This window comes from Kogia breviceps, chromosome 10 (assembly GCF_026419965.1).
Source record: "Kogia breviceps isolate mKogBre1 chromosome 10, mKogBre1 haplotype 1, whole genome shotgun sequence".
NCBI lineage: Eukaryota > Metazoa > Chordata > Mammalia > Artiodactyla > Physeteridae > Kogia > Kogia breviceps.
Window position 1 is genome coordinate 64,264,378 of NC_081319.1, and position 27,233 is coordinate 64,291,610.

The window sequence follows — 27,233 nt, forward strand, 5'->3', positions numbered from 1 at the left end:
CAGAGTTTCTGCTGAAAAATCAGCTGATATCCTTATGGGGATTCCTTTGTATGTTATTCTTTGCTTTTTCCCTTGCTGCTTTTAATATTTTTTCTTTGAATTTAATTTTTGTTAGTTTGATTAATATGTGTCTTGGTGTGTTTCTCCTAGGGTTTACCCTGTATGGGACTCTGTGCTTCCTGGACTTGGGTGACTATTTCCTTTCCCATGTTAGGGAAGTTTTTCACTATAATCTCTTTGAATATTTTCTCAGACCCTTTCTTTTTCTCTTTTTCTTCTGGGACCCCTATAATCCAAATGTTGGTGTGTTTAGTGTTGTCCCAGAGGTCTCTGAGATTGTCTTCAATTCTTTTCATTTTTTTTGTTTTCTTCTGCTCCTTGGCAGTTATTTCCACCATTCTACCTTCCAGCTCACTTATTCGTTCTTCTGCCTCAGATATTCTGTTACTGATTCCTTCTAGTGTATTTTTCATTTGAATTATTGTGTTGTTCAACTATGTTTGTTTGTTCTTTAGTTCTTCTAGATCTTTGTTAAACATTTCTTGCATTTTCTCAATCTGTGCCTCCATTCTATTTCCAAGATTCCGGACAATCTTTATTATCATTACACTGAGTTCTTTTCCAGGTAGGTTGCCTATTTCCTTTTCAGTTATTTGGTCTTGTAGGTTTTTACTTGCTCTTTAATGTGTGACACATGGTTTTTGTCATCTCTCTCTCTTTTTTTTGATGGGTGGGACTGTGTTCCTGTCTTACTAGTTGTTTGGCCTGAGGCTTCCAGCACTGGAGTTTGCAGGCTGTTGGGTAGAGCTGGGTCTTCGTGCTGAAATGAGGACCGCTGGGAGACCTCACTCTGATGAATATTTACTGGGGTCTGAGGTCCTCTGTTAGCCCAGTAGTTCAGATTCAGAGGCCCAAAACCTATGGGACGCAGCAAAAGCAGTTCTACGAGGGAAATTTATAGCAATTCAAGCTCACCTCAAGAAAGAAGAAAAATCTCAAACTATCTAAGCCTACACCTAAAGCAACTAGAGAAAGAAGAATGAAGAAAACCCAAAGTCAGTAGAAGGAAAGAAATCATAAAGATCAGAGCAGAAATAAATGAAATAGAAATGAAGAAAACATTAACAAAGAATAACAAAACTAAAAGCTGGTTCTTTGAGAAGATAAACAAAATTGATAAACCTTTAGCCAGACTCATCAAAAAAAGGGGGGAGGGGAGGACACAAATCAATAAAATTAGAAACAAAAAAGGAGAAATCACAACTGACACTGCAGAAATACAAAGGATTATAAGAGACTAGTATGAACAACTATAAAATGGACAACCATGAAAAATAGACAAAAAAAAAAATAGACAAATTCTTGGAAAGGTACAATCTTCCAAGACTGAACCAGGAAGAATTAGAAAATATAAACAGACCTATCACAAGGAATGAAATTGAAACTGTAATTAAAAATCTTCCAACAAACAAAGGTCCAGGACCAGATGGCTTCACAGGCAAATTCTATCAAATATTTAGGGAAGAGCTAACACTGATCCTTCTCAAACTCTTCCAAAGAACCGCAGAGGGACAAACACTCCCAAATTCATTCTACGAGGCCACCATCACCCTGATACCAAAACCAGACAAAGATGTCACACAAAAAGAAAATTACAGACCAATATCACTGATGAACATAGATGCAAAAATCCCCAACAAAATACTACAAACAGAATCCAACAGCACATTAAAAGGATCATACACCATGATCAAGTGGGATTTATTCCAGGAATGCAAGGATTTGTCAAGATATGCAAATCAATGTGATACACCATATTAACAAATTAAGGAATAAAAACCATATGATCATCTCAATAGATGCAGAAAAAGCTTTTGACAAAATTCAACACCCATTTATGATAAAAACTCTCTAGAAAATGGGCATAGAGGGAACCTACCCCAACATAATTAAGGCCATATATGACAAACCCACAGCAAACATCATTCTCAATGGTAAAAAACTGAAAGCATTTCCACTAAGATCAGGAACAAGACAAGGATGTCCACTCGTGCCACTCTATTCAACATAGTTTGGGAATTCCTAGCCATGGCAGTAAGAGAAGGAAAAGAAATAAAATGAATACAGATTGGAAAAAAAGAAGTAAAACTGTCACTGTTTACAAATGACATGATACTATACATAGAAAATCCTAAAGATGCCACCAGAAAACTACTAGAACTAATCAATGAATTTGGTAAGGTTGCAGGATACAAAATCAATGCATAAAAATCTCTGGCATTCCTATATTCTAACAAAAAATCAGAAAGAGAAATTAAGGATACAATCTCATTTACCATAGCAACAAAAATAATAAAATACCTAAGAATAAACTTACCTATGGAGGCAAAAGACCTATACTCAGAAAACTATAAAACACTGATGAAAGAAATCAAAGATGACATAAACAGATGGAGAAATATACCATGTTCTTGGATTGGAAGAATCAATATTGTGAAAATGACTATACTACCCAAAGCAATCTACAGATTCAGTGCAATCCTAATCAAACTACCAATGGCATTCTTCACAGAATTAGAACAAAATATTTTACAATTTGTATGGAAACACAAAAGACCCCAAGTAGCCAAAGCAATCTTGAGAAAGAAAAACAGAGCTGGAGGAAACAGGCTCCCTGACTTCAAACTATACTACAAAGCTACAGTAATCAAGACATTATGGTACCAGCAAAAAAACAGAAATACAGATCAATGGAACAGGAGAAAGCCCAGAGATAAACCCATGCACAATATGGTCACCTAATTTATGACAAAGGAGACAAGAACAATACAATGGCAAAAAGACAGCCTCTTCAATAAGTGGGGCTGGGAAAACTGGACAGCTACATGTAAAAGAATGAAATTAGAACAATACCGAACACCATATACAAAACTAAACTCAAAACGGATTAAAGACCTAAACGTAAGACCAGACACTATAAAACTCTTAGAGAAAAACATAGGAAAAACACTCTTTGACATAAACCACAGCAAGATCTTTTTTGACCCACCTCCTAGAGTAATGAAAATAAAAACAAAAATAAACATATGGGACCTAATTAAACTTTAAGACTTTTGCACAGCAAAGGAAACCAAAAACAAGACGAAAAGACAGCCCTCAGAATGGGAGAAAATACTTGCAAATGAAGCAATGGACAAAGGATTAATCTCCAAAATATAGAAACAGCTCATGCAGCTCAATATTTAAAAAGCAAACAAACCAATCAAAAAATGGGCAGAAGACCTAAACAGACATTTCACCAAAGAAGACATACAGATGGCAAAGAGGCACATGAAAAGATGCTCAACATCACTAATTATTAGAGAAATGCAAATCAAAACTACAATGAGGTATCACCTCATACGGGTCAGAACAGCCATCATCAAAAAATCTACAAACAATAAATGTTGGAGAGGGTGTGGAGAAAAAGCGAACCCTTTTGCACTGTTGGTGGGAATGTAAATTGATACAGTCACTATGGAGAATAGCATGGAGCTTCCTTAAAAAATTAGAAATAGAATTACCATATGACCCAGCAATCCCACTACTGGGCATATAACCTGAGAAAGCCATAATTCAAAAAGACACATGTACCCCAATGTTCATTGCAATACTATTACAATCGTCAGAACATGGAAACAACCTAAATGTCCAATGATAGATGAATGGATAATGAAGCTGTGGTATGCATATACAATGGACTATTACTCAACCATATAAAGGAACAACATTGGGTCATTTTTAGAGATGTGGATGGACCTAGAGTCTTTCATATAGAGTGAAGTAAGCCAGAAAGAGAAAAACAAATACCATATATTAACACATATTACATGGAATCTAAAAATGGTACAGAGGAACCTATTTGTAGGGCAGGAATAGAGATGTAGAGAATGGACTTGTGGACACAGTGTGGGGAACAGGAGGGTGGGACGAACTGAGAGATTAGGTTTGACATAAATATACTACCATTTGTAAAATACATAGCTGCTGTATAGCACAGGGAGCTAGCTCCTCTTGGTGCTCTGTGACGACCTAAATGGGTGGGTGGGAGGGAGGTCCAAGAGGGAGGGGAAATAGGTATACATATAGCTGATTCACTTCATTGTACAGCAGAAATTAACACAACATTGTAAAGCAATTCTTCTCCGAAAAAAACACAACAATTTGATCATAATGAAACTAACACAACACTGTAAATCAACTACACTCCTGTAAAAATTAAAAAAAAAAAAATTGAATAGTGTCTCTACCAGGAAAGAAAGAATCCTTTTTTAAAAAAGTATCACTAATTTGGCCTTCCCTGGTGGCGCAGTGGTTAAGAATCCACCTGCCAATGCAGGGAACACGGGTTCAAGCCCTGGTCCAGGAGGATCCCACATGCCGCAGAGCAACTAAGCCTGTGCTCCACAACTACTGAGCCTGTGCTCTAGAGCCCGCAAGCCACAACTACTGAGCCCATGTGCCACAACTACTGAAGCCTGTGCGCCTAGAACCTGTGCTCCGCAACAAGAGAAGCCACCACAATGAGAAGCTCACACACCGCAACAAAGAGTAGACCCCACTCGCCACAACTAGAGAAAGCCCGTGTGCAACAATGAAGACCCAATGCAACCAAAAATAAAATAAATTTATAGAAACAAAAGTATCACTAATGTATTAAGCATTTTAAACATACAATTAGAATACTATGCTCTAATTTAACTGGTATTACATTATAAAGTTAAAGTCCCCCCAAAAAGCAACTTCTAAGGCAACAGAAATATATAAATTCCTTTATAATAAGCAATGGAACAAGGAATCAAAAACATACAAGGTAAAATTATGCCATGATTTCTATTACCATTTTTAAACTCCCAGTAGGATTTTTTTTTACCCAACTTGCCAACACTCTACTCCTAACAGACATTTGGCAATATTGGGGGAGTTCTTTAAGGTAATTTCATTTGGTGCCTTCTAAAGCAAGTCAAGGGACTTCCCTGGCGGTCCAGTGGTTAAGACTTTGCCTTCCAATGCAGGGGGTATGGGTTCGATCCCTGATTGAGGAGCTAAGATCCTACGTGCCTCGCGGCCAAAAAACCAAAACATAAAACAGAAGCAATATTATAACAAATTCAGTAAAGACTTTAAAAATGGTCCACATCAAAACCAAAATCTTTAAAAAATAAATAAAGCAAGTCAAGGTTTTAAAAGATTTATATCATGCAAGAGTCTAAATTAGGCTTCATTTTCCACGTAGTGGCTCTTCTACCACACTAATTCAATAATCTGAAGGGAGAGGCTGAAGTGAAAGTGTCTGGCTCTACTTAGTAGAAAATAACCGGGGCTTCCCTGGTGGCGCAGTGGTTGAGAGTCCGCCTGCCGATGCAGGGGACACGGGTTCGTGCCCCGATCTGGGAAGATCCCACATGCCGCGGAGCGGCTGGGCCCGTGAGCTGCCTGCCTGTGCTCCGCAACAGGAGAGGCCACAACAGTGAGAGGCCCGCATACTGCAAAAAAAAAAAAAAAAAAAAAAAAAAAAAAAAAAAAAAAAAAAAAAAAAAAAAAAAAGAAAATAACCTTTCAACAGCTTCTATCTACAGAAGCACTGATAAACTCTGATAAAGTAACTAGAAACCCTTAACTGCTCACCAGTTTAAAGAATCCCATGATTTTTAATTCCCCAAAATAAAGTCCACTTAATTCTATTTTTTTCTTTTTTTTCTTTTTTTTTTTTTTTTTGCAGTACACGGGCCTCTCACTGTTGTGGCCTCTCCCGTTGTAGAGCACATGCTCCAGACTCGCAGGCTCAGCGGCCATGGCTCACGGGCCTAGCCGCTCCGCAGCATGTGGGATCTTCCCAGACCGGGGCACAAACCTGTGTCCCCTGCATTGGCAGGCGGACTCTCAACCACTGTGCCACCAGGGAAGCCCTATTTTTTCTTTTTTTGTCTGTATACATATATGAGCAGAATCCAACTAACAAAAACAGATGTAAAAGGCCGTCATGAATTACTACTAACTCAGTGAGCTATGTAGACTTCATGCTGAACTTGGATCCAATTATACATTTTTTGATTATACAAGCATCTCTTTAACTTTCTTATAAACAACTCTATAATCTGGTAAAATATCAATTAAAACAGCCACATACCCTGAATGCTCTATTCTTCTCTTCTTTCTGCTGTTTCTCCACTTCGACATGGCGGGCTAGACGAGCCAGAGTCAAGGCAACTTTATCCTTCTGATGGTCAATATGGTCTTTATGCTTAACGTTATCCTATAATAGAAAAAACAAGTTTCATTCCTTCTAGTTAACAAAATTAGCTTTGGAATAACATACATCCACTTACCAAAGAGTTACTGTACTAAAGAAGTATGGACACCAAGGAGGGAAAGAGGCTTGGGGGTGTGTGATGAATTGGGAGATTGAGACTGACATATATACACTAATATGTATAAAATGGGTAACTAATATGAACCTGCTGTATAAAAAATAAATAAAATCAAATTCAAAAAAAAGAACTATACTTCTTTTTAATTTAATTTTTATTTTATATTGGAGTATAGTTGATTTACAATGTTGTGTTAGTTTCAGGTGTACAACAAAGTGGTTCATTTACATTGATACATATATCCATTCTTTTTCAGATTATTTTCCCCCACATGTTTTACAGAATATTGAGTACAGTTACCTGTGCTATACAGTGGGTCCTTGTTGATTAAGGAACTAATTACTTTTATCATTATCAAATTTCTAAGAACCTGTCTTGTTTGTTTTATATTTTTAAATTTTGGTATTTTGTAGGACAGCCAGTCACCCACCAGCATCTTTGTTTTTTGAAAAGTTACAAAACCTATTAATCATCCTTATTTACTTTATAATCATCTGGATATTGAAAAGTTTGGCATTGCTTTGCTCTGAGCCTATAAGGTAATGCCAAGCCATTGGTCCACCCCCTAAAAGTCTAATAGCACCAACCCCCCTGGTTCCGGCTTTTCACCAATTCCTGGACAGTATTTACGTAAGAAAAATGATAGATTAAAAAGAATAGCTCTAACTTCTGTTTTCTGGCTCAACATGTAAGGAATGAGCTTAGAAGTCACCACTCCATCCTAACAAGTAAAAAGCTTGAAACAAACCGTAAAATTAACAGCCTCTCTTAGATCCACCGTAGAAGTGAGGTCACAGTGTTAAGTGACTGATGCAAAAATGGGAGACAGAGGGGCAGATACCGGAATCACAACTGAGTGGAACAGAAACCCACGGGTGGAAACCTCAGCAGGACCAGTGCTGGGGAGGAAAACCTGAACTGTAACTGACCAAGTGCTGGAAGCTCAGTGTGGACAAGTATTAACAAGACTTAAAACTCCAGGGGGACCCAGTCATGGGGAGGGGACCTTACTCTTTTTGTGAGTTTACCTTCAGAAGCTCTACCAGGTTCTCACAGTGTCCAATGGAGAAAAATCCCACCATGTTTCCAGCAGGGAGAGAAGAAAAGTAAGCATTTCGAAATATGTCAGAGCGTTCTGTCCTTAACGATGCCTGGTTTCAAGAGAAACTACTTCAAGAGAGCCTGACCGACCTGGGAGACGGGAAATAGGCCATTTCAGGCCACTGCAGCCACCCTCCCAGGTAAGGGGAAAGCCTGAGAAGCACCGCCAGGGTTCCCAGTCCAGGCGCACAGGCTCTCCAAGGCTGAGACCAGTCACACAGAGCACCACCACTCCCCCAGCCTTACCACTCATCACTAAAGGCCTGTTTACCGAAGTTCTCTTGACCCACAACAGCATGTCCAACTTTCAATGAGAAAATTACAAGGATACCAAAGGGCAAAAAACACAGTTTGAAGAGTCAGAGCGAGCAAAGAATGGTAGACCTGGCAAAGATGTTGGAATTATCAGACCAGGAATTTAAAACCACCATGATTACTATGCTGAGGGCTCTGACGGAAAAAATAGACAACTTGTAAGAACAGATGTGTAATGTAAAAGAGATGGAAATCCTAAGAGAGAACCAGATAGAAATCAGAGATCAAAAAAACCACAACAGAAATGAACAGTGCCTTTCGTGGCTCACCAGCAGACTGCACACCACCAAGGTGTGCACCACCAAGGTGTGCGTGCCTGAGAATATGTCAACAGAAACTTCCAAAACTGGAAGACAAAGAGAAAAAAGACCGAAAAAAAAACAACAACCCAGAATATCCAAAACCTGTTACAAAAGATGTATGCATAATGGGAATACCAGGGGAAGAAAGAGAGAAAGGAACAGAGGAACTATTTGACACAATAACGACCAATAATTTCCCCCAAATTAATGTCAGACACCAAACCACAAATCAAGGAAGAAATAAAACCCTCTTTCTTTGCAGATGAAATGCTCTTCCTAAGAAAAACAACATGCAAATAAACCAAACAGTAGTTAGGAGTGAAGTAACCTGTGTTATGAGATATTTATAACAGCTTTATTCATAAACTTTATTTGTAACAGCTTTATTCATAAGCAACAAAGCAGCTTTAGTAGGTTAATGGATAAACTGTATACATCCAGAAGATGGAATATTATTCAGTGCTAAAAAGAAATGAGCTACCAAGCCATGAAAAGACATGGAGGAATACCTAAATACATATTACTAAATGAAAGTAGCCAATCTCAAAAGGCTATTTACTGTATGGTTCCAACTATATGGCATCCTGGAAAAGGCAAAACTATGGTGACAGTAAAAAAAGATCAGTGGTTGCCAGGGGTTAGGAGAGAGGGAGGGATGAACTGGCAGGGTACAGAGGATTTTTAGGGTAGGAAATCTATTCTATATGACACTATAAAGGTAGATACCTTATTACATTTGTCCCATCCCATAGAATGTACAGCACCAAGAGTGAACCCTAATGCAAACTACAGACTTTGGGTAATAACGTGTCACCACAGGCTCACTGATTATTCCAAATGTACCACTATGTTGGGGGAAGTTGATAATGGGGGAAGCTTTATTGAGGGGTGGAGAGGTATATGGAAGATCTCTTCCTCTTTTTTATTTTTTTGCTGTGAACCTAAAACTTTTCTAAAACATAAACTCTATTAAAAATATTTTTCTAGGGCTTCCCTGGTGGCGCAGTGGTTGAGAATCTGCCTGCCAATGCAGGGGACACGGGTTCGAGCCCTGGTCTGGGAAGATCCCACATGCCGCGGAGCAACTGGGCCCGTGAGCCACAGTTACTGAGCCTGTGCGTCTGGAGCCTGTGCTCTGCAACAAGAGAGGCCGCGACAGTGAGAGGCCCCCGCTTGCCACAACTAGAGAAAGCCCTCGCACAGAAACGAAGACCCAACACAGCCATAAATAAATAAATAAATAAACTTAAATCATATGGGCTTCTATTAAAAAAAAATGTTTTTCTAGGGAATTCGCTGGTGGTCTAGTGGGTAAGACTCCACACTTCCAATGCAGGGGGCCAGGGTTCGATCCCTGGTGGGGAACTAGATCCCACATGCGGCAACTAAGAGTTCACATGCCGCAACTAAGAGTCCGCATGCCATAACGAAGATCCCGCATGTCACAACTAAGACCTGGCACAGCATGCATAAATAAATATTAATTAATTATAAATAAATTTTTTAAAAATGTTTTTCTACCAGAAAGATTGTGTTACTAACTAAAATATCCCTTTTTAGGCAAATCAATCATATATGTACAATCCAAATTTTATCTAAATTGGGACAGAGTTGCATCAACCAAATCAAACAGCAGGTATGATTTTCCAAGTACACAGAAGTTCCACTGAAGTGAGCATATATAACAAGGCTGAGGTGGTATTTTTAGTACAAGGCTACATCATTGCAGTAAATAATGTTCACAGGATCACTTTGGGTAGAAGTAGTCCCAAACTAACTTTCTGACCACTTGGCCAGCCTATACCACTGCACCAGGTAGTAGGTGGCATTTTACCAACTTTAAAATGTCCTTTTACAAGTCATAGGACAATGCAGCTTATTAAAAATGACAGTCATAAAAATTTATTTATCTGAGCTCTCATCCTGAGATAAGTTTATCTCTTTGTCTTAAAAGCAAATGAAATTTACTCTTTGGGAAGATAAAAAATTAATCTCTTTAAAATGTGGGTACTACCTTGAGAAGGAAATGTAGATTCTAAAAGAATTTTTAATTTAAGGAATTCAACAGTATTTAAACATGGACCTAGAGTGTGTTAGTTTTCCTGACAGAGATAACATTTTATTTAAGTTTTAAACGCTAGCAAAAGTCATGCTTGGAAGGCCAGGTAAACCAAGGTCATGTTAACACATGAGATAGACAAGGTACAAATTAGGATTTACTGACAAAATATGTTGTTGTGTCACAACAATGTGAATATTCTGGAGACAGAAAGAAGGCTATGTTCTGGTTTAATTAAGGTTAATTAAGGTAATTAAGGTAATACTAATCCAGGAAGAGTTATCTTGAACTGATGGTTCCACTATCATTTTACTTTTTCCCAAACCATGACAAAATAACCATTCTAAATTACTTCCCACGTTATACTCATTCAGGAAAACTTTACATAATATTTATTCTTCTTAAAGTTTACATTAAAGCACAAGTAATGATCCTCTGATTTACACTGTAAATTATAAACTCTGGATGCAAAGCTAAATGAAAATTAATGCCAGAAATACAGCAATTATATATCCTACAGGAAAAATTTTTAGTTATCCACTAGTCAAAATATAAGTATGCTCCTAAAACTTTACTCCCTTCAAGCTATACACATATGCCAGGAAGATAAATTATTTAGCCCTTTAATCAACATTTAAACTTTTGTATGGATCTCTTCAACTTCATTCTAAAATTAATCTCTAGCCCTAGAACTTTACCTTTTAAAGGTCAAGTAAGTATAACCTGTTGGTATTATTAAGTTGTTAAAGTTATTTTTCTTATATTTAGCTATCAGTAGCCTGTTGTCTTTTATTTAACTATATGGCTATGTCAATAACAGGATTACTTATGTTATTTCCAATTAATTCTGCTGATCTGTTTATTAACTTTCATGACTTTGAAGGGCTCAAAAGACCTTATGGCCCTGATGCTGAAAACAAAAGGCATTCAGGATTTTGTTCCATCTCCTTCTCCTTCCCCTCTAAGGTGGGTTAGTTTCCAGGAAAAAAAAAAAGAAAAAAAGAACTCTGGCTACTGACACTGAAAGCAGAAAAGCAGATCTGAGAGACAATCTGTTGGGAGTAGATGCAAAGAAATGGTAGCTAGAGAAAGGAAGAACTTCAACTTTGAAATCTTTGCCATTTAAAAATGACAAAATGGAAGTACTTTAAACAAGAATGTGTTAAAGAGGAAAGAAATTAAGCATGTGCAGTACGGTGATATCCATTTGAAATTTTTCCATCACAAACTTGGGTTTGGGGATCAAGGTTGCTGGTTAAAGCCAGGCATGAGTAATAGGTTATCTATGAACACTCACTCTCTCCAGAAAGCCAAGTCCCTGGGATTTCCATTGTTAGTGATCCAAAATGAGGGCTGGCCTCATCTCACTGAATTACATTCTTCTCTGGTTCTGGAAGAACATATTGGCACTGGAAAAACAGAGGGATCACTGATACTAAAATGCATGTTAGCGATTTAACCCATTAGGTCACAGAAGGCCTTATTTTGCACAGAAGTTTAACTGGTAATTCAAAGAATCAATATGTTCAGAAATAAATTTTAACTGATCAGAACACAGGGGAAAACCTTACTGCAGGCCACCTTGTTACTGAGACAACTGCAGAACCAAAGCTACAGTACTGTCAGAATGTGGGCAGAAAGTGAACTGATTTCAGGCTACATGAAAATGTCTGAAATGTTTCCTGTAGAACTAAGATGAAAAGGGGCCAATGTATCTTTCAGTTTGGGAATTTCCACCATTTCGTTAGTGCCACAATGCTGAATTGTAATTTAATATGAAATCACAAAATTCCAGGACTCTTCTTAGGCTATATTTGCCAATCTCCCCCAAAGCCTATAGTCTAAAGCTTTTAGGCCCTTGGAGTTTTTCTAAGGAAGGTCAGGCTTTCAGATATGGAACTTCTCAAACTAGAAATGGAATTGGTTCCCAATGGTAAGAATAATGGGCTCTCAGTTTCATTTAGAATGTTAGCAGCTACAGATCTTCAGTCATCCTTCTTGAAGCACTTGTTGTGATTACCCTGGATTAACTTCTGTATTAAATACTACTAAAGAGTAATATTAAAGCGTCCACAATGATAGCAAATGACCAGCAAGAAAGTGTATCCGCTCAGTTATCTCAGGGGAGAAGCATAGGAAAGTCCTAAGAAATATATTGGGGAGGGGAGAGTCTCTATTTGCCTCTCTCTCTCTCTCTCTCTCTCTCTCTGTGTGTGTGTGTGTGTGTGTGTATATATATATATATAATTTTGGCCGTGCCACATGGCATGCAGGATCTTAGTTCCCTGACCAGGGATCAAACCCGCAACCCCTGCAGTGGTAGCGTGGAGCCTTAACCACTGGACTACCAGGGAAGTCCCTATTTGCTAATATTTTAGATCACTTCTCTGAGTCAGTTTTTCTTCCATATCCACCCCCCTCCCATTGGGGAAGTTTGTGGGGTCCTAACAATTAAGAAGAAAGCTGTAAAGCCAGAAAAGGTTAAAAAGCAGATTCTAGTTCAGTCCCTATGAAATTTTTTTTTAACTAAAATGATGGTTTTAAAAAATGGGAAGCAGAGGTATGATTCCAATGACATAGTCCAACATACCAAAATCCATGGGTGATCAGGAAGGTTACAAAATGAGGGCCACACTGGGTACAGGAAGGAAAGCTGTGCCAGAACCTCAGAAGCCAGGTTAATATGGCCTTTCCCTGCAACCCTGCCTATGCTCACCCCTGGACACTATGAAAGTCTTATATACAAAGCAAATTTGGGTTGTGTCCTAGAAATGACAGCAGATTAAGGATATTGGTTATAAATGAGTGCACATATACGTGAAAGCTAAGCATATTTAGGAGAAAATAAGCAAGAATTCTTCTATTTTAGAGGACAATGTTTATCTTTTAATGGAGCTTGACAGTCACAGCAAAAATTCCAAGTCCAGAAATAGATAACTTGGGCGGGAAGGGAAGAGGGCTTTCTTCTGATATCTAACCTGTAATAGTGGGATTCAGTGGGTCTCTATAGTTGGGGAGGGGGCAGGGGAGGAAGGAAAGCCTGATATAGGATTCCCTTATTTTGTCAAGTAAGGGTATTTTTAAAAAAGGAACTAATATCAATGGTCAGCATTGTTGACTTTTCATTTCATATGAAGACACAAACTTGAGCTAATACTTCAAAATTTCCCTCAGTAGTCTCATTATCGAATAAACTTAACCTTGTGAAAACTAGTTGCACTGTCCTGATTTTTCTTTTTGCTACAGACGAATAACCACTTCAAACTTGAAATCAGTTCAAGTGAACGTGAAACCAGTTCTGACCATGAACTCACAATCTTGCTCATAAAAGATCATCGGGAATAAGGTCCAATGAGAATTCCACTATTTAGGCAAAAATTTTACCAAAGCAATTAACACTTTCATATACTAATCAAGTTTAATGAGCTAAAAAAGATTTCCTGGAAACGATTAAAATATCTAACATTGCTATGAAACTGTGATCTGCTATGTGAACCATAAAATAAATGCATACCAAATCTTTAAATAAGCAAATTAATGACAGCACAAAATCCTACTTATCAATGAAGCTATAATGTATATATTTCAATCATTTTTCCATATCAGTTTTATTTGTTTTTAAGTGAAAATGATCCCATTTTTTGTAAAAATATTTAGAAGAAACCAAATCTAGAAGGCTATAAATCAAAATGTTAACAGCAGTTATTTCTGTCTAGAGGGTTTCTTTTTCCTTTTTTAATCTCTATTTTCTAATATTTCTGCATTAGAATATGCTATAAAATTAAGAAAATTTTAATTACTAGTGAACAAGACTGTATAAAGACAAAAAGTCTCGAGGATCTCAATCTTTTGTTTGGAAATGTAACGAATTTGGCTTAAATCACTACTTTTTGCCTTTTAAAAATATAAGTTTAACATCTAACCTTCATAAAAGCAAACGGAAATTTTGTCTCTAAACGGAACATAATCTTGTATTTAACTTTTTCCTTCCAGGTTTCTTTTTGTATCTAGAAGTGCAATGACTCGATTACATTATTGCCCAAACATAACAGAAACAGATATTAATCAAGAATTAGGGCAAGCCATTTTCAGTTCAACAGGCTGAACAGAATTCCTGAAACAACTGCTTTACTTCATACAAACTCCAGTTTCAAAGGCTGCTTCTCATTGCCCATCCCTTCAAAGCTTGGGTCTCTAGTTTGGGCTTATGAGGTTTACACTCCCAGAATAAGTTCTGTTTACCAGAATACCCTTGTACCCAACTTATAACTGAAACCACACCCCAAATAACATTTTGAAAAGCAACAATTTTCCTCAAGAATTTTATATTCAAATACAGATAGAACAGAAGAGATAAACACAGCAAAGCTGTATGATATTTATTTACCATCTCCAGCAGCAAAGCTTTAAAACCAGGAAACAACCCTTTTGTACAAAGCAATCTCCTTCCCACCCCCAAACTGGTTATTGTTTACAAATACAAAGTACATGGAACATATGTCTTATAGGAACAAATTTTAAAACATACATATAGATATACACCATTCTGTAAAGTACTACTCAGTGAAGAAGGCTCATATCACCAAACCTCTTCAATAAGATTCTTCCTACGATGTCTTTTGGGTTAATTACCAATATCTGTATTTGTAAAACTCCCCTCCTAAGCAGAATGATTTTGATTCTCTTTAGACACAGGACCCCCCCACACCCAACCCCCCAAAAAACAACCTTGGAACTTAGGAGAATTTTTTAGTATCTCCTAGTATGAAGCTGTGACAAAACAAGAGGAAGTTACAATGTTTCAACCCTGAGTGCCACTGCTCTACCTCTGGCACAGTAAGAAAAGAAAGAATTGTGGAGATGAGAAAAGGTGAAAGTGGCAACTAGAGCAAGGAAAGAAACTCAAAGCAGAGAAAAGACAACATGGAAGTTGACAAAATGTGCTCTAGGTGCTGCTGGAGATGCAACTGGCACAAGGTTCACAGGCCCTGTGCAACACATCTCCAATCTCTGAAGAAGCAACATTTTAAAGAAATACCTTCATTTTCTCCAAGTCCACGCTCAAATTATCTGTAAGCCAATGCAGAGGGAAACAAGCCGCACTGAGCTGCAGTGAGGAACATGGCCCACAGGTGGTCCTACAGTGTGTACCTGCCCACCATGATGGGATGCCCCTCCCTCTTCAGCAGCAGCATCCTGTTCATCACCAAAGCTGTTCTCTCCCACAGGGCCCCAGTTTGTTGTCACTGCTGGAGCCGTCCCTGGGGCTAGAGGTGCACTGATGGAGAGCCTTCATTTGGCTCAGTTCAAGGAAAAAAAGGAACTGCCTAGATGTCCATAGTAGTCAAAGAAACTTCTAGACAGACTACTTCTACGACCTTACAAGTAACGGCTACATATCTTAGTACACTTGGAATAGGTAGGAACCAATACATTCTCACGTACATTTATCCTTTCTTCAACCTGATCTCCTCCAATCGCACCCATAGAGGTTGTTCCTTACAATTCTGAAAAACCAGATACACGATGTTCCCCACACTCGTGCACACACTGATTCCTTCACCTGAACGTCTGGCTCCTGTTTCTCCACTAGCCCAGGTAAATCTTCTCCAATCACGTTCCAAACCACAGCTCAAGCATCTGGTAAGAAAAGTTTTCCTGGACCACTTCAGATGGCCCTCTCTTTTGTTCCAAACTCATCACAGGCGTTCCTCTAAATAGGACAATTACACTGTGTTGGTATTTCTTTCTCAAGAGAATATACCATCTCTTATTAACTCCCAGTATCCACAGACCTTCCTCAGGGCCTCCCTGCACATAGCAGGTACTGACTGTTTCCATCAAAGACACAAAATGACAAAATACCATCCATCAAAAATTGTATACACATACCTATACATTCTAGCTCTTCATTCTACATTTTTTTTTCTTATTATTATGAGCATTTCGTAGCTTGCACTTAAGAGACTTTTATTTTAAATACATCTTTCAGTGACTTAATCCACTGTTGGGCTTGTATTATATGTAGCTTAATGGTTCAGCCTTAAAAAAAACTGTAAACAAGGGGAACATGATGTGATGACATGAAATGATTATATACTATTAAATACATCTTAAGGTATATCTGTATTTATATCCAATACCATCCCACAGTTATGAGAAATCTACAAATGTGGATAGAAACAGCATAACCACTAAAGAAAGGGAATTTGTATCAGGCTTTGAAGTTCCAGGCATTATTACCTAAGGTGAGAGCAGGAAAACTTAGTCTCAGAGAATAAGTGACTTGCTAATACTCAGATCAAGTTGTTTGGAATTCAAGTACCATGTGCTTAGCATTCCACCTTCCTTTCATTAAGCCAGTATCTTCAAGACACCAGTTAAAAAAAAATTTAAGTGTATATGTGAAACAAAAAGCATATAACAAACAAAAGAGGTACAACAAAGAAAAACACAAGCATCAAGAACCATCACTGAAATGATCAGTGCTAAAAATGAATGAGACACAAATAAGGAATCCATGAAACAGAAGCCAACGACAACGCATCCAGAAATCATCTCAGTCCAGCACAGTGAAAACTCAATGTGAGAATGAAGGTTAGGGTTTCTGATTGGACAAGTGAAATAACCAGGAATTAGTTAATAAAGACATCAAGTAACAAGGGATAAGAGTACTGCCATAAACACAAAATCCAGGGAAGAAGGGTAGTAATTTGACAAATTACCTTCTCAGAGGTTAAGATTTGAGTGGCGCCTTGAAGGACAAAAGGCCACTGAGTACAACACTGAATTGAAACTTGGAGGAACAGAGTGTATATTCAAAGCTCACCACTTGAGCAAATCGTTTAACATAAGTTCCACTCCCTCATCTGCAAAATAAGAGTGCATTTCTGCCTCAAGAGTCCCTTGCAACCAACAGACAGCCTGGTATATATACGCTCTATCAATGGAGGTTCTCTCCTCTAATCCTTCCCAGGTAGCAAGATGCCAATTAGACCCAATACTATCAAAGAGCTTCCAACATCTGTCAAAATATATTTCTGTCAAAAGCAAAAGAAAACAGGAGCTGTTATAAGCCATTAGGCAAAGACCAACATGCATTCAACTCTGTGTTAAGAATCTAAATGAAACTAATTACAATTATTCTCCCTAAGGCAGAAAGGAATGGGCTGCACACCTAAAAGCAGAAAGCTTAATGTAATTAAATGTTTTTTAAAATGGAACTGAAAATTTTAAACTATGTTTAGTGATTTGGAAAATGTCTTTTTCCCCTATCATCCACATCACTGTTGCCTCTCTAAATAAAAGCAGTATAGATAAAAGGACCACAAACATAATTATTTTAGCACATCACTACACTGTAAGTCAAGGCAGTGTGAAACACAGCCATAACATAAAACCAGGAGTTAACAAGAGTTCTAACTGTAGCCCTTAAAATTGAATGCTGTGATAGAGCCACTTTTATGGGTAATGAAAGAAAACAGAAAGCACAGGATAGCTCATGGGGAAAATAAAGCATATGAAAGTTAGTCTTACATAGGGACTACTAACAGAACCCACAAGATAACACTTGAACCATTTAAGGTAAAAGAATTTCTTTTAATATTACCAGATATAAAGGATCTGCTTTCACTTCTACCAAGGAATACACTACTCAGGAATATTAGAAAACGCAATACAACTTGAGAGATCTCCAAAGTCCTAAAAGAAACTACAGACAACCTGAGAACTCTTATTGAATTGACAAGGTATCAAAAAATCCAACAGACCATTTGAAACAGACAGTTACCTCAACAAAACCAGTAAAGTTTTTACGACCTAGAAAAAAAGATTAATGTTAAAGATACAGTGTATGTCAGGGCTGTACTAAAAATTCATGATGATGAACTTAAAAATTTTTATTAGAGAGAAAAAATGCAATTGACCACAAACTACATGTAATAATACATTTGCACAAAGACTATACAGAAATGAGAAAACACTACCACCAGTAAACAAGAAGGCATTAAAAACTGATGGAAGTTCAATAGCCAAATAGTGTGAGACTGGACTATTTTTTTTAAAAAAGGACATTTTAAAGAGAAAACTAGAAAATCTCTTACAATAATGCTGAAGGCATTGTATTTAAACATAAAAAGCCACATCAAAATCCTGGCTAGTATAGACTGGTAGAATAAAAAATATAATCTCCATCAAAGAGATTAAGGAAGATCAAACATCCTTTTGGAAAGAGATTTTTACATAAAGGAAAGAAAAGACCCAATACAAAGAATGAAATAACTGAGATGCTAACATCAAAAGGACATGGTTGGCCTGTGATCACTTCCAGATATATCCACGGGAAGCAAACATAATTTTGAGTAGTATCTCAATGGTACCAAACACTACTATAAAAAAGGTTTCATTCTTAATAAAGTCAAGCAAATGAAAAGACAAAGTAGTACAAAGATATCATCCCACTAATCAATACAAGAAAAAAAGATTTAATAAAACAATATTCTCATCATTAATCCAGGAAGAGACATTCCATAACATATTTTAATGGCTTACAAAACTTGTTATATCTGGATAAACAACTGAAAGATTTGCATTCAATACAGTGATCTCGTCATCAGCTTACTGACGACTTCCACCTGTTTATTTTCTTAAGTGAAAAATGAAGACCTGATTGGTGTAAACACTAATGAAAAACTATATAGAATAGGTCCAGCCAACTAAATGACAGGAAGGAGATGCATACAGATCTGACAGTCAAATACTGGACTAGCTACTAACACTTAAGTAAGAATGGTAAATTTCAAAAGACAATGGAACTGAACAGTGCAAGTCAGGGCAAAACATGCCTCACATTAAAAGAAAAAAAAAAGTTTTCAGTTATTGCAGTCATTAAACTATTTCTACAAAGATCTAATCCATAATTTCTAACCTTTACCAGAATCCCAATTAAGTATGTCCTCAAGAATACTGAATGTGCCATTTAACTCTGTTCATCCACGTCATTTAACTCTGTATCCAAGTTTACAGCTAGAAGGGATTCTGGATTGCGACGATTCCAACCTCCTTGTTTACGGTACCTGAGAGGTTATCCTGGATGGAGCAGGCCCTTAAGGACATTATCAATCAGGTCACTTAGGTATCATTCAGTAAATTATTGGTATAACAGTAATGTAATATACTAAACAGTACCCAAGTAGCCTGAGTTTATGCTCCCCTCAAAAAGTCATTTTGAGGGCTAGGTAAATAAATGGAATTATACTGATAAAGAAGCTGCCACACAGTAAATAATAATAATAATAATAATAATAATAATAATAATAATGTTTAAATGCAATTACACTGATAAGCTGTCACACAGTCTTAAAAAAAAAAAAAAGATAAAGTGTCAACAAATGTACTCATTTTCCTAATGTCCTGTTACTTATTACCGAGTAAACACACCCACTTATCAAATTGAAGTTGTGTTACTATGGCTAAGAACAAGGTTAGACATGAGACAAATGGTTCAATCAGAAACCTAGAACCTAGATATAGAAAACAAAGCTGCCTCAATGCCCAGAAAACTGAGCCTATCACTAAAAACTAAAATAACTACTGTGAAGTTATTTAAATAAAGAGGGAGGGACATACTCTACAACCTTCTGAAATGGATCAATAGTGCTGTAATGAAAACAAAGTAACATTCAGAAGGAGAGTACATTTAGATAGTGCAATTGTACAGAAGACGAATAAACTACAAGATAAAAAAATCACTGTACAGAATTTACATAAATATCACCAGCAACATATGCAAGACATTAAAATGTTACGTTTTAAACAGTAGTGTGAAATTTAAAAAGGCACTTCATATAACAATGAATAGAAACAGCATTTCTGTGTACAAACAGTAACCATGAGAAATCATATCATTTCCACATACATTTTATGTCTAGTCAAACAATAACATTTTAAAGAAAAAGGATCATTAGACACATCCCTTTCAAGAACACCAAATCACTCAACTTGCGATGATTGCTAGGCCTCCTAGAAGACCTAGAGCTGTTCAAACCTCAGAGGCTGGCCTGATGGAGAACCTTGTTGAAGGCTCTGCAAATGGCAGACATGATGTGAAAACTTGTTATCTAATTATGAATTCCATACACTACTGTGGTTGTCTATTAGGGCTGTTTCCCTACACCAAATCCCTGTTTTTAGTTTTATAACACCATCATCATTCAAGTATGCCAGAAAAAGACTTTAAACTAATCTTAAAAAACAGGTTAAGAATATTGTTTCTTCTGCAGTCAAGCACCCAATCTACAGCTAAACCTGCTCCCACACTTCGGTGTTCTGCCCCATCCCCACGCAACTGCCGAACCCCTTCAGAAGCTAGCCACCTGACCACCAATTCCATGATATCTCAATACCTTTTTATTTTTAGGGAAGATCTCTGGAGATGCTTGGGCATATCAATCAGAGAGTGGCAAAGCAATGCTACTTGCTGCTACAGAGCAACATAACACAAAATGAAGACAGCAGCAATGCGGCTCTACAAACATTTAGGAAAGGAGAGGTATACAACAACATGAGTACAGTTAACACTACTCCACTATACACTTAAAAATGGTTATGATGGTAAATTTTATGTTATCTTTTTTTTAAGCACAATTAAAAATAAAAAAATTAAAAAGAGCAGGTTAGGTGGAAATGCCAGAGCAGTTTCAGAGAATCAGGTCTTCAAGCAACCATAATTTTGGTTTGAATTTTGGAAAATAAGAGTATCTCAAAAATTATCAAGTTTGGTGACCCAGTATGTGATTCAGGGAAGGGACGGGGAGAAATGGAAAAGTGGGAGCAGTGTGAAGTAGCCTCAGATAACTAGGAACATCTATGTGCAGCCATATAGAAAAGTGTCAAGGTCTCTCTCTCCAGCAAGTTCCCCATGACTAGTCCTTTCACAGAAGAAAACTACCGTGCTACAGCAAGGGCACATGAGACTGCTGAACTGGTAGAGTACACATAGTGAACTGTAAAAATCTTCGTATGATTTCTTAGGCCCTTGTTTCTTTTTAGACAGTTATCAGTGCTCTTCTAGGGTTCAATTTGAAAGAATTTTTAGAGCACTGGCACGGACCTAAAACAGAAATAAAACGTTGTGAAAAGTATAGAAAAATTAAAGGTAAATATTAACTCTAGACATGACTTGACCAAATGTGTCAAGAGGAGACTCTATCAAGACTGCAGCTTAAGCTTCATCTACAAATAGGACAAACAGAATCAATACAGTACCCTGAAACTATCTGACAAAATAAAATAACTTCTTTCCAAGTAGAGATATTTGCATCTTCGACCTCTACAACACAAACAGGGAGAGGAAGAAAAGTAAACAAAAAAGGGTGCTGAATATGGTTATGATGAGGAGGGGGAATGGGCTTCCAATAAACTATTAAAAAGTGGGGCACCAGGGAAAACATCAGTCACCACTGTGCAGGAACCATGCCAAGAAACAGAAACCATATAAACCTGAAAACAGTGTCACAGTCCACTAACAGTAGACCCAAAATACTACGGTCAAGCAGATGGAAAAAAAAAAAATGCAGCTGTTCGACAAACCAAGAAATTACAAATTATGAGTCTACTGATAAAATTGTTTTCTATTTGGCGAAGCAAATAATTCTAGATGATGCATTCAGACCCCTCCAATTTGGCAGTTTCTCCAATACTGAAGTCATGATGTGAAGACAAGGGTCTAAGGGCTGGGCACTGCACAGCCACTGCCTCGAGATAGATACTGTAGGACATGTAACTGAGGTATCTGCTGCCAGTTCCAGTCTGATGGAGAAATCATAATGCGAAGAACTGAGAACAAAAAGATAAGTCGTCTCTCATGGTAAGAGTCTGACTGGATTAAGGGACCAATAAACCAAGAACACGCCACTGAAGTCTTGAGAAATCATTAATGGACATCCAGAAAGAGAAGTGCATGAGATGTTCTCTCTACTACATCCACAGTTACGCTCTGAATCTGAAGGATTTCTCTAAAATCTAGACTGATGGCATCCCTCTTTATTACAATCAGAGGACCAGATTGTCAGGCATGTTTGGAATTCTTGCTCTTTTACGAGTTCAGATTTGCATGCCTGAATGGTGTAACATCCTTGATTTCCAGGGCATTAATGTGCGTTATCTTTTTTGTATTTAGAGCGTGATGAATTACGGAGCTCAAGAGTTTAGAAGGTAGTCAAGGTCATCTTGGTTAAAGGCCCAGATTATCCTGTGAGAACACCATGACCAGGTCTCACAGCTTGTGATATATGAGAGCTTGACAGACTTAGGAGTGACAACTGCAGAGAATTCTCTCTGTGTAGCTTTGGGTGGTAAAGACAGTTACTGTGAAAGTTTCTACAGAGATGTCACAGGTAGGAAAGTCTTCTTCCAGCTAGTGTCCACAGTAGACCTGGGACATCTAGAGCCACCCCACTGGAAGCAAACTGGATTTTGCAAATTTTGGTTTGAATTTTAGTTCTTGATATACAGCTTCAAGGCTGATTCTGAAGTCTCACAGAGCTTGACAGTAGTATGGACACTTGGTGAGCTGATCACTCTGACATAAAAAGATTATAACAGATTTGTCTTTTTGTGAAGATCTGACAAACGGAAGCCTAAACAAGGAAGCACTGATGACCTAAAAACGAAGGATCTGCCTCTGGTGTTAGAGATCTAGTAGTAGGTTATTTCCAGATCCAAAATCTCCTAGTCCTCAGTTTACCAGTGAGATTTTCCTGAGGGGGAAGAAATATTTATATTTTTCCTTAATCATAAGAGGATACAGATTCCTAAGTAACCTCCTCTAGACTGATTTTGGACTAGAAATAACGGGTAAACCTTTGTCCAACCCTACTGAACGTCTCTACTACTCACTTGGCCAAGAAAGCATGAGTCTCTTTATGATTTACTTCATTCCAAAAGTCTAGAATTCAAATGTCAGCTGTGATGATTCCAGACATGCGTTCAGATTCTGAGCTGCCCTCCTACCTGTAAATCCTGTGTGGATGGGAGGAGCAAGTAGCACAGTCAGCATCTTGGACAGGTGCACTGCTGAACGTGAATGGGTTACTAATTCTTGTACCCATGGCGTTCTGGAGATTCTCCCTTTTTCCTGTATCTATAGGGGTGGTTTCGGGGTTTGTACCAATCCCCTCTGGAGTATCCTCTACTGTGATAATGTGCTTTCTGGTCATGACTATAGAAGTATCGATGTTGGTTATAGTATTTGCTGTGGTCTTTATAGTCATTTTCCTTTATACTGTTTTCTTCTGCAACTATAGCATTCACATCTTGTCCAAAGAGGGAAGTACCGTCAAAGGGCAAGTGTGAGATCTTCTCTTGGGTTTTCTTAGTGAGAGATGTGAGTCGAAGCCAAGCCTGCCTTCTGTAGTCTATTGCCATTGCCATAACTCTAACCACAGAGTCCATTATATCCCTAGTAGTACAAAGCTGCCAAAGGCCCGCATCCATACCATCAGATATTATACATCTTGCTTTTCCACGATCAAACTCTGGGTCATGGACCAGATCCTCCATGTCTTCCCAGAGTTTACGCTGATACTGAGTCATATAGGCCATGTAGCTAGCAGCTCGGGCTGCAATGGAAGCAGCATGGTAGAATCTACAACCCATGACCTCCATCTCTTTCGAGGTAGAATCCAGAGGTGATGTTGTGCTTCCTCTCTTGCTGTGCTCTAATGCTTCTACGATGGGGCCCCCGGCTGGTGGATTTGGTTGGAAAGGAGAGGTATCCTTGGCCACAGGGTATACCCTGTGTCCCATGAAGGAGGAAGGATGGCAATCAGCAGGGTCTTTAAAAACCTCAGTGGTGGCGATTCTCAGAAGAGGATGCAGTGGAGGGACCAAACGTTTCTTAGAAGTCACACAATCAGGTTTCCCTTCACATGGTTCTGCTTCAGACTGTAACGTGACTCTCTTGATAATACCTCTTTGTTCCATTCTTTTCAAAAGCCCTGTGAAACTAGACTGACTAGGGTCAGCTGGCTGCCCTTTGTCATCAGCTGAGGGGGATTTGCAGTCAGCTTCTTCTTCCACTGTGGATAAATGTTCTTCCTTGGAGGTAGAGATGTCCCAAGGAACCGAGGAATTCTCACTTGGCCTAGAATGATGAAATCGAAAACAGCTCCTGGACTGCAGGTCACGTATCACTCGGGACATCTCAGCCACTTGTGTCTGGAGATAGAGGATGGCATCCTGTCCGTGCTGTGAAGCAGAAGACTCTACAGGTAAATCCTCCTTGACCTCTGAAGAGGCCAAAGATTCTTGGGGGACCAGAAGTGGAGATGAAGGCAGAATCTGGCAATTTTGTGATGGCTTAAGCATCTCTGTCTCAGAGATCTTAATAACTGAATTACTTTGATCACTTTTCTGGTTCTCCAATGGGTTCTCAACAGAAGAAGGTTGAGAAACTATCCTGTGTGGACTGCTGGTACAGCTCCCAGAGGAGGAGCTGCTGTCTCCACTGGGAAGAGGAACACTGCAGCTAGAGCACATTTCTGGGCGATGACTCTCAGAGGATGGCACCTTAGACTCAGGCATTCTCTGGGTTATCCACATGAACAAGAAAACCAAGGAAGAAAAAAAATATGCTTTTAATATGTTAACTTTCAAGTGCAGAGATGCATGTCCAGTAAGCAGAACTCAATTTTTAAAATTATTATAATTAACAATGAAACATACAATCCACTTCAGGTCAGCATGGGGACCACAGAAGTCAAATCCACAAATTTCACTACCCCAAAGGCCCAAAACCAACTACTGGCATTAACCTGGCACTGTGCCTATGAAAAAGAGTAAAAACAACCCCAGGTCAAGGGGTGCCATCCTAGCCTGCTGCTTGTTCCCATGCTAGAATAAGAAGAGGCAGCAAGACTATTCGTGAAAACAATTTTTTAAAAAATCCCATTCAACATATGTAAGGCAACAAGTAAAAGTTAATAACAGAAAAGAGAACTTGGGAAAAGTTCCACTGAGAAGAAAAAACATTTCTAGAAGTCCTGCACTGCAGAGTCACTTTTAAATCCCTTTAAAATTTCTCTCTCATTCACTCTCCATGAACAACAAAATTTTCCAGTTGCATAGGTCTACTCTATGGTTTGCAGTTTTCAAGGAGCTTTGTTACCTCATTTCATCCTCACAACAACCCTGTGAGGTAGGTATTATTCTTATGTGGTAAAGAAACTAAGGTTAAAAGGCTACTTATCCAAATTCACAGACTTAATAAGCAGTAAAGCTGAGACCAAAACCTAGGTATTTTGATTGCAAGTTCAAGTCCCAATACCTTATATCATACGGCAAGTAGCTTTCTGGCCGCCTTCAACACACAGCCAGTTCTCTAATGAATCAAGAAAACAGCCCATTAACAGAAATTCGGGCTAAGACAAATGAAAGACAAGATTGCTACAAAGTGCTCAGCTACTTTGGTTCTCAGAGTAAGGGAAACATAAGTTTAAAGGTCAAACCCACAACCAATAAATCACAGGTCAGAGAGAAAACCCCAAACACGAGGGGGAAAGAGGAGGTTAAAAGGATGATGCCTGAATAATCCACAACCCTTCCCTATGTTCCATTTCTAAAGGATCTTCACATATCCTTTCTTCCAAGATACAACAAATTTTCTGTGGCCACATGGTTCTGGAAGAAAAGGATCCAGTTCTACAGGGCACCTGAGGAGAGACAGGAAAGGAAAAGGGAGCCAAAAATCTTGCAGTTTTATTCTATTTCCCTTTTATCAGATACGGCCTCCAAGGCTTAGAACTTTCCTGTGTCACATAATCCTTTCACATCCTCGCTGAAAGTAGAGGAACAAAGCTGGAAGCAGGAGATCTTCTGGGCAGAGGACTCCTTGGACTACCTCTCAGGGCCATTCTAACAGAAACAGGCCGTTCTCTAAAGCACAATAGCACCTACACACAGCCATCGCTGATTTGATGACTCTCTTTAGAGAATGCTTCTTAAATGCCAGAAGTGAAGAAATGCAAGTCAAATGTAATATACTTACCTCACTCTGAGAGGTGCTAGGCTCTTCATCATCACTGCTGACCAGATCAATGTATTCCAGAACAGGTCTTAATGGTCCTTCCTAGGAAAAAATGAACAAATTAACAAGTCATAGAGAGTTATTCAAACTAAATTAGCATTTAAAACAATCCTTTTTGTCGATTTTGGGATTGACTGGCAAGAACTCTTCTGAAGAGGAAGCCTTATGGGTGGTAGAAAATCATCAGAACAAATGCAGATGAAAATATTCATAGCACAAGACTAAGAAATGATGACAAGATCTAAAAGAGCCTAAGCCAAGGTCGGGTATTAGGACTGTGTTGATTCCTTGGGGAGAGGATTATTAACACAGGAATAGTGCTACAAGGTCACAGATACTGTAAGCCAATGCTTTTCAGATGGGATGGGTATCTCTGACTAGGAGCTAGGCTGTACTTCCGACTCCTACAGAGTCACACATCAAACCTGGTTCTCCTTCATCTTTTCTTTCCATCCATACTGGCTCCACCACAGACCAAGCCTTGAATGCTAAGCTTAAAAGCCTAGATTTTATTCTATAGGCAAAAGGGAATCAATAAATACTAAGATGGGAATTAAGATCATGAGAGCTTACCTTAAGAAGATTAATCACACAGAGAAGTACGTAAAGCAGGATAATTAACCAGTCCACACACATAATAATGCAAAACTAAAGTAGTGGTGATGGCAAAAATAACAGTGATGCTGTGGTGCAAATACAAAAGGATATACAGGTAAGATGAAAACAAAACCAAAACATGATTGACTATAAAAACAAAACCCCAACAACCACAAGGAGTCAAAGTGGTCTCTAAGGTTTCAAGCTTAGGAGACTAAAGGATAGACATTAATTTGGAATACAAAGACAGAAAGCTGGCATTCCTTTGGCTATAATGGGATGATGTACAAGGGGTACACAGAGGCACCTGGCAGACAGCTGGAAATGCAAGCCTGTAATCTGGGTATAGGAACATAACTGGAAAT

At 38.3% G+C, this 27,233-nt stretch overlaps 1 protein-coding gene across 3 annotated transcripts in view; it reads right to left on the reverse strand.

The window, feature by feature from the left end:
- The window catches only part of ZNF451 (zinc finger protein 451), an 87,214-nt gene that overhangs the window by 53,478 nt on the left and 6,503 nt on the right, over window positions 1-27,233 (reverse strand). For 2 of the 3 annotated variants that reach the window (XM_059078124.2, XM_067005893.1), the window contains exons 3-4: window positions 26,233-26,313; window positions 6,170-6,295 (exon numbers count right to left, since the gene is read on the reverse strand). In XM_059078124.2, the coding sequence (XP_058934107.1) occupies window positions 6,170-6,295; window positions 26,233-26,313 (207 nt within the window). Of the gene's footprint in view, window positions 1-6,169; window positions 6,296-23,186; window positions 24,774-26,232; window positions 26,314-27,233 lie in introns of those variants that run through there. The other variant, XM_059078126.2, reaches the window with a different exon arrangement.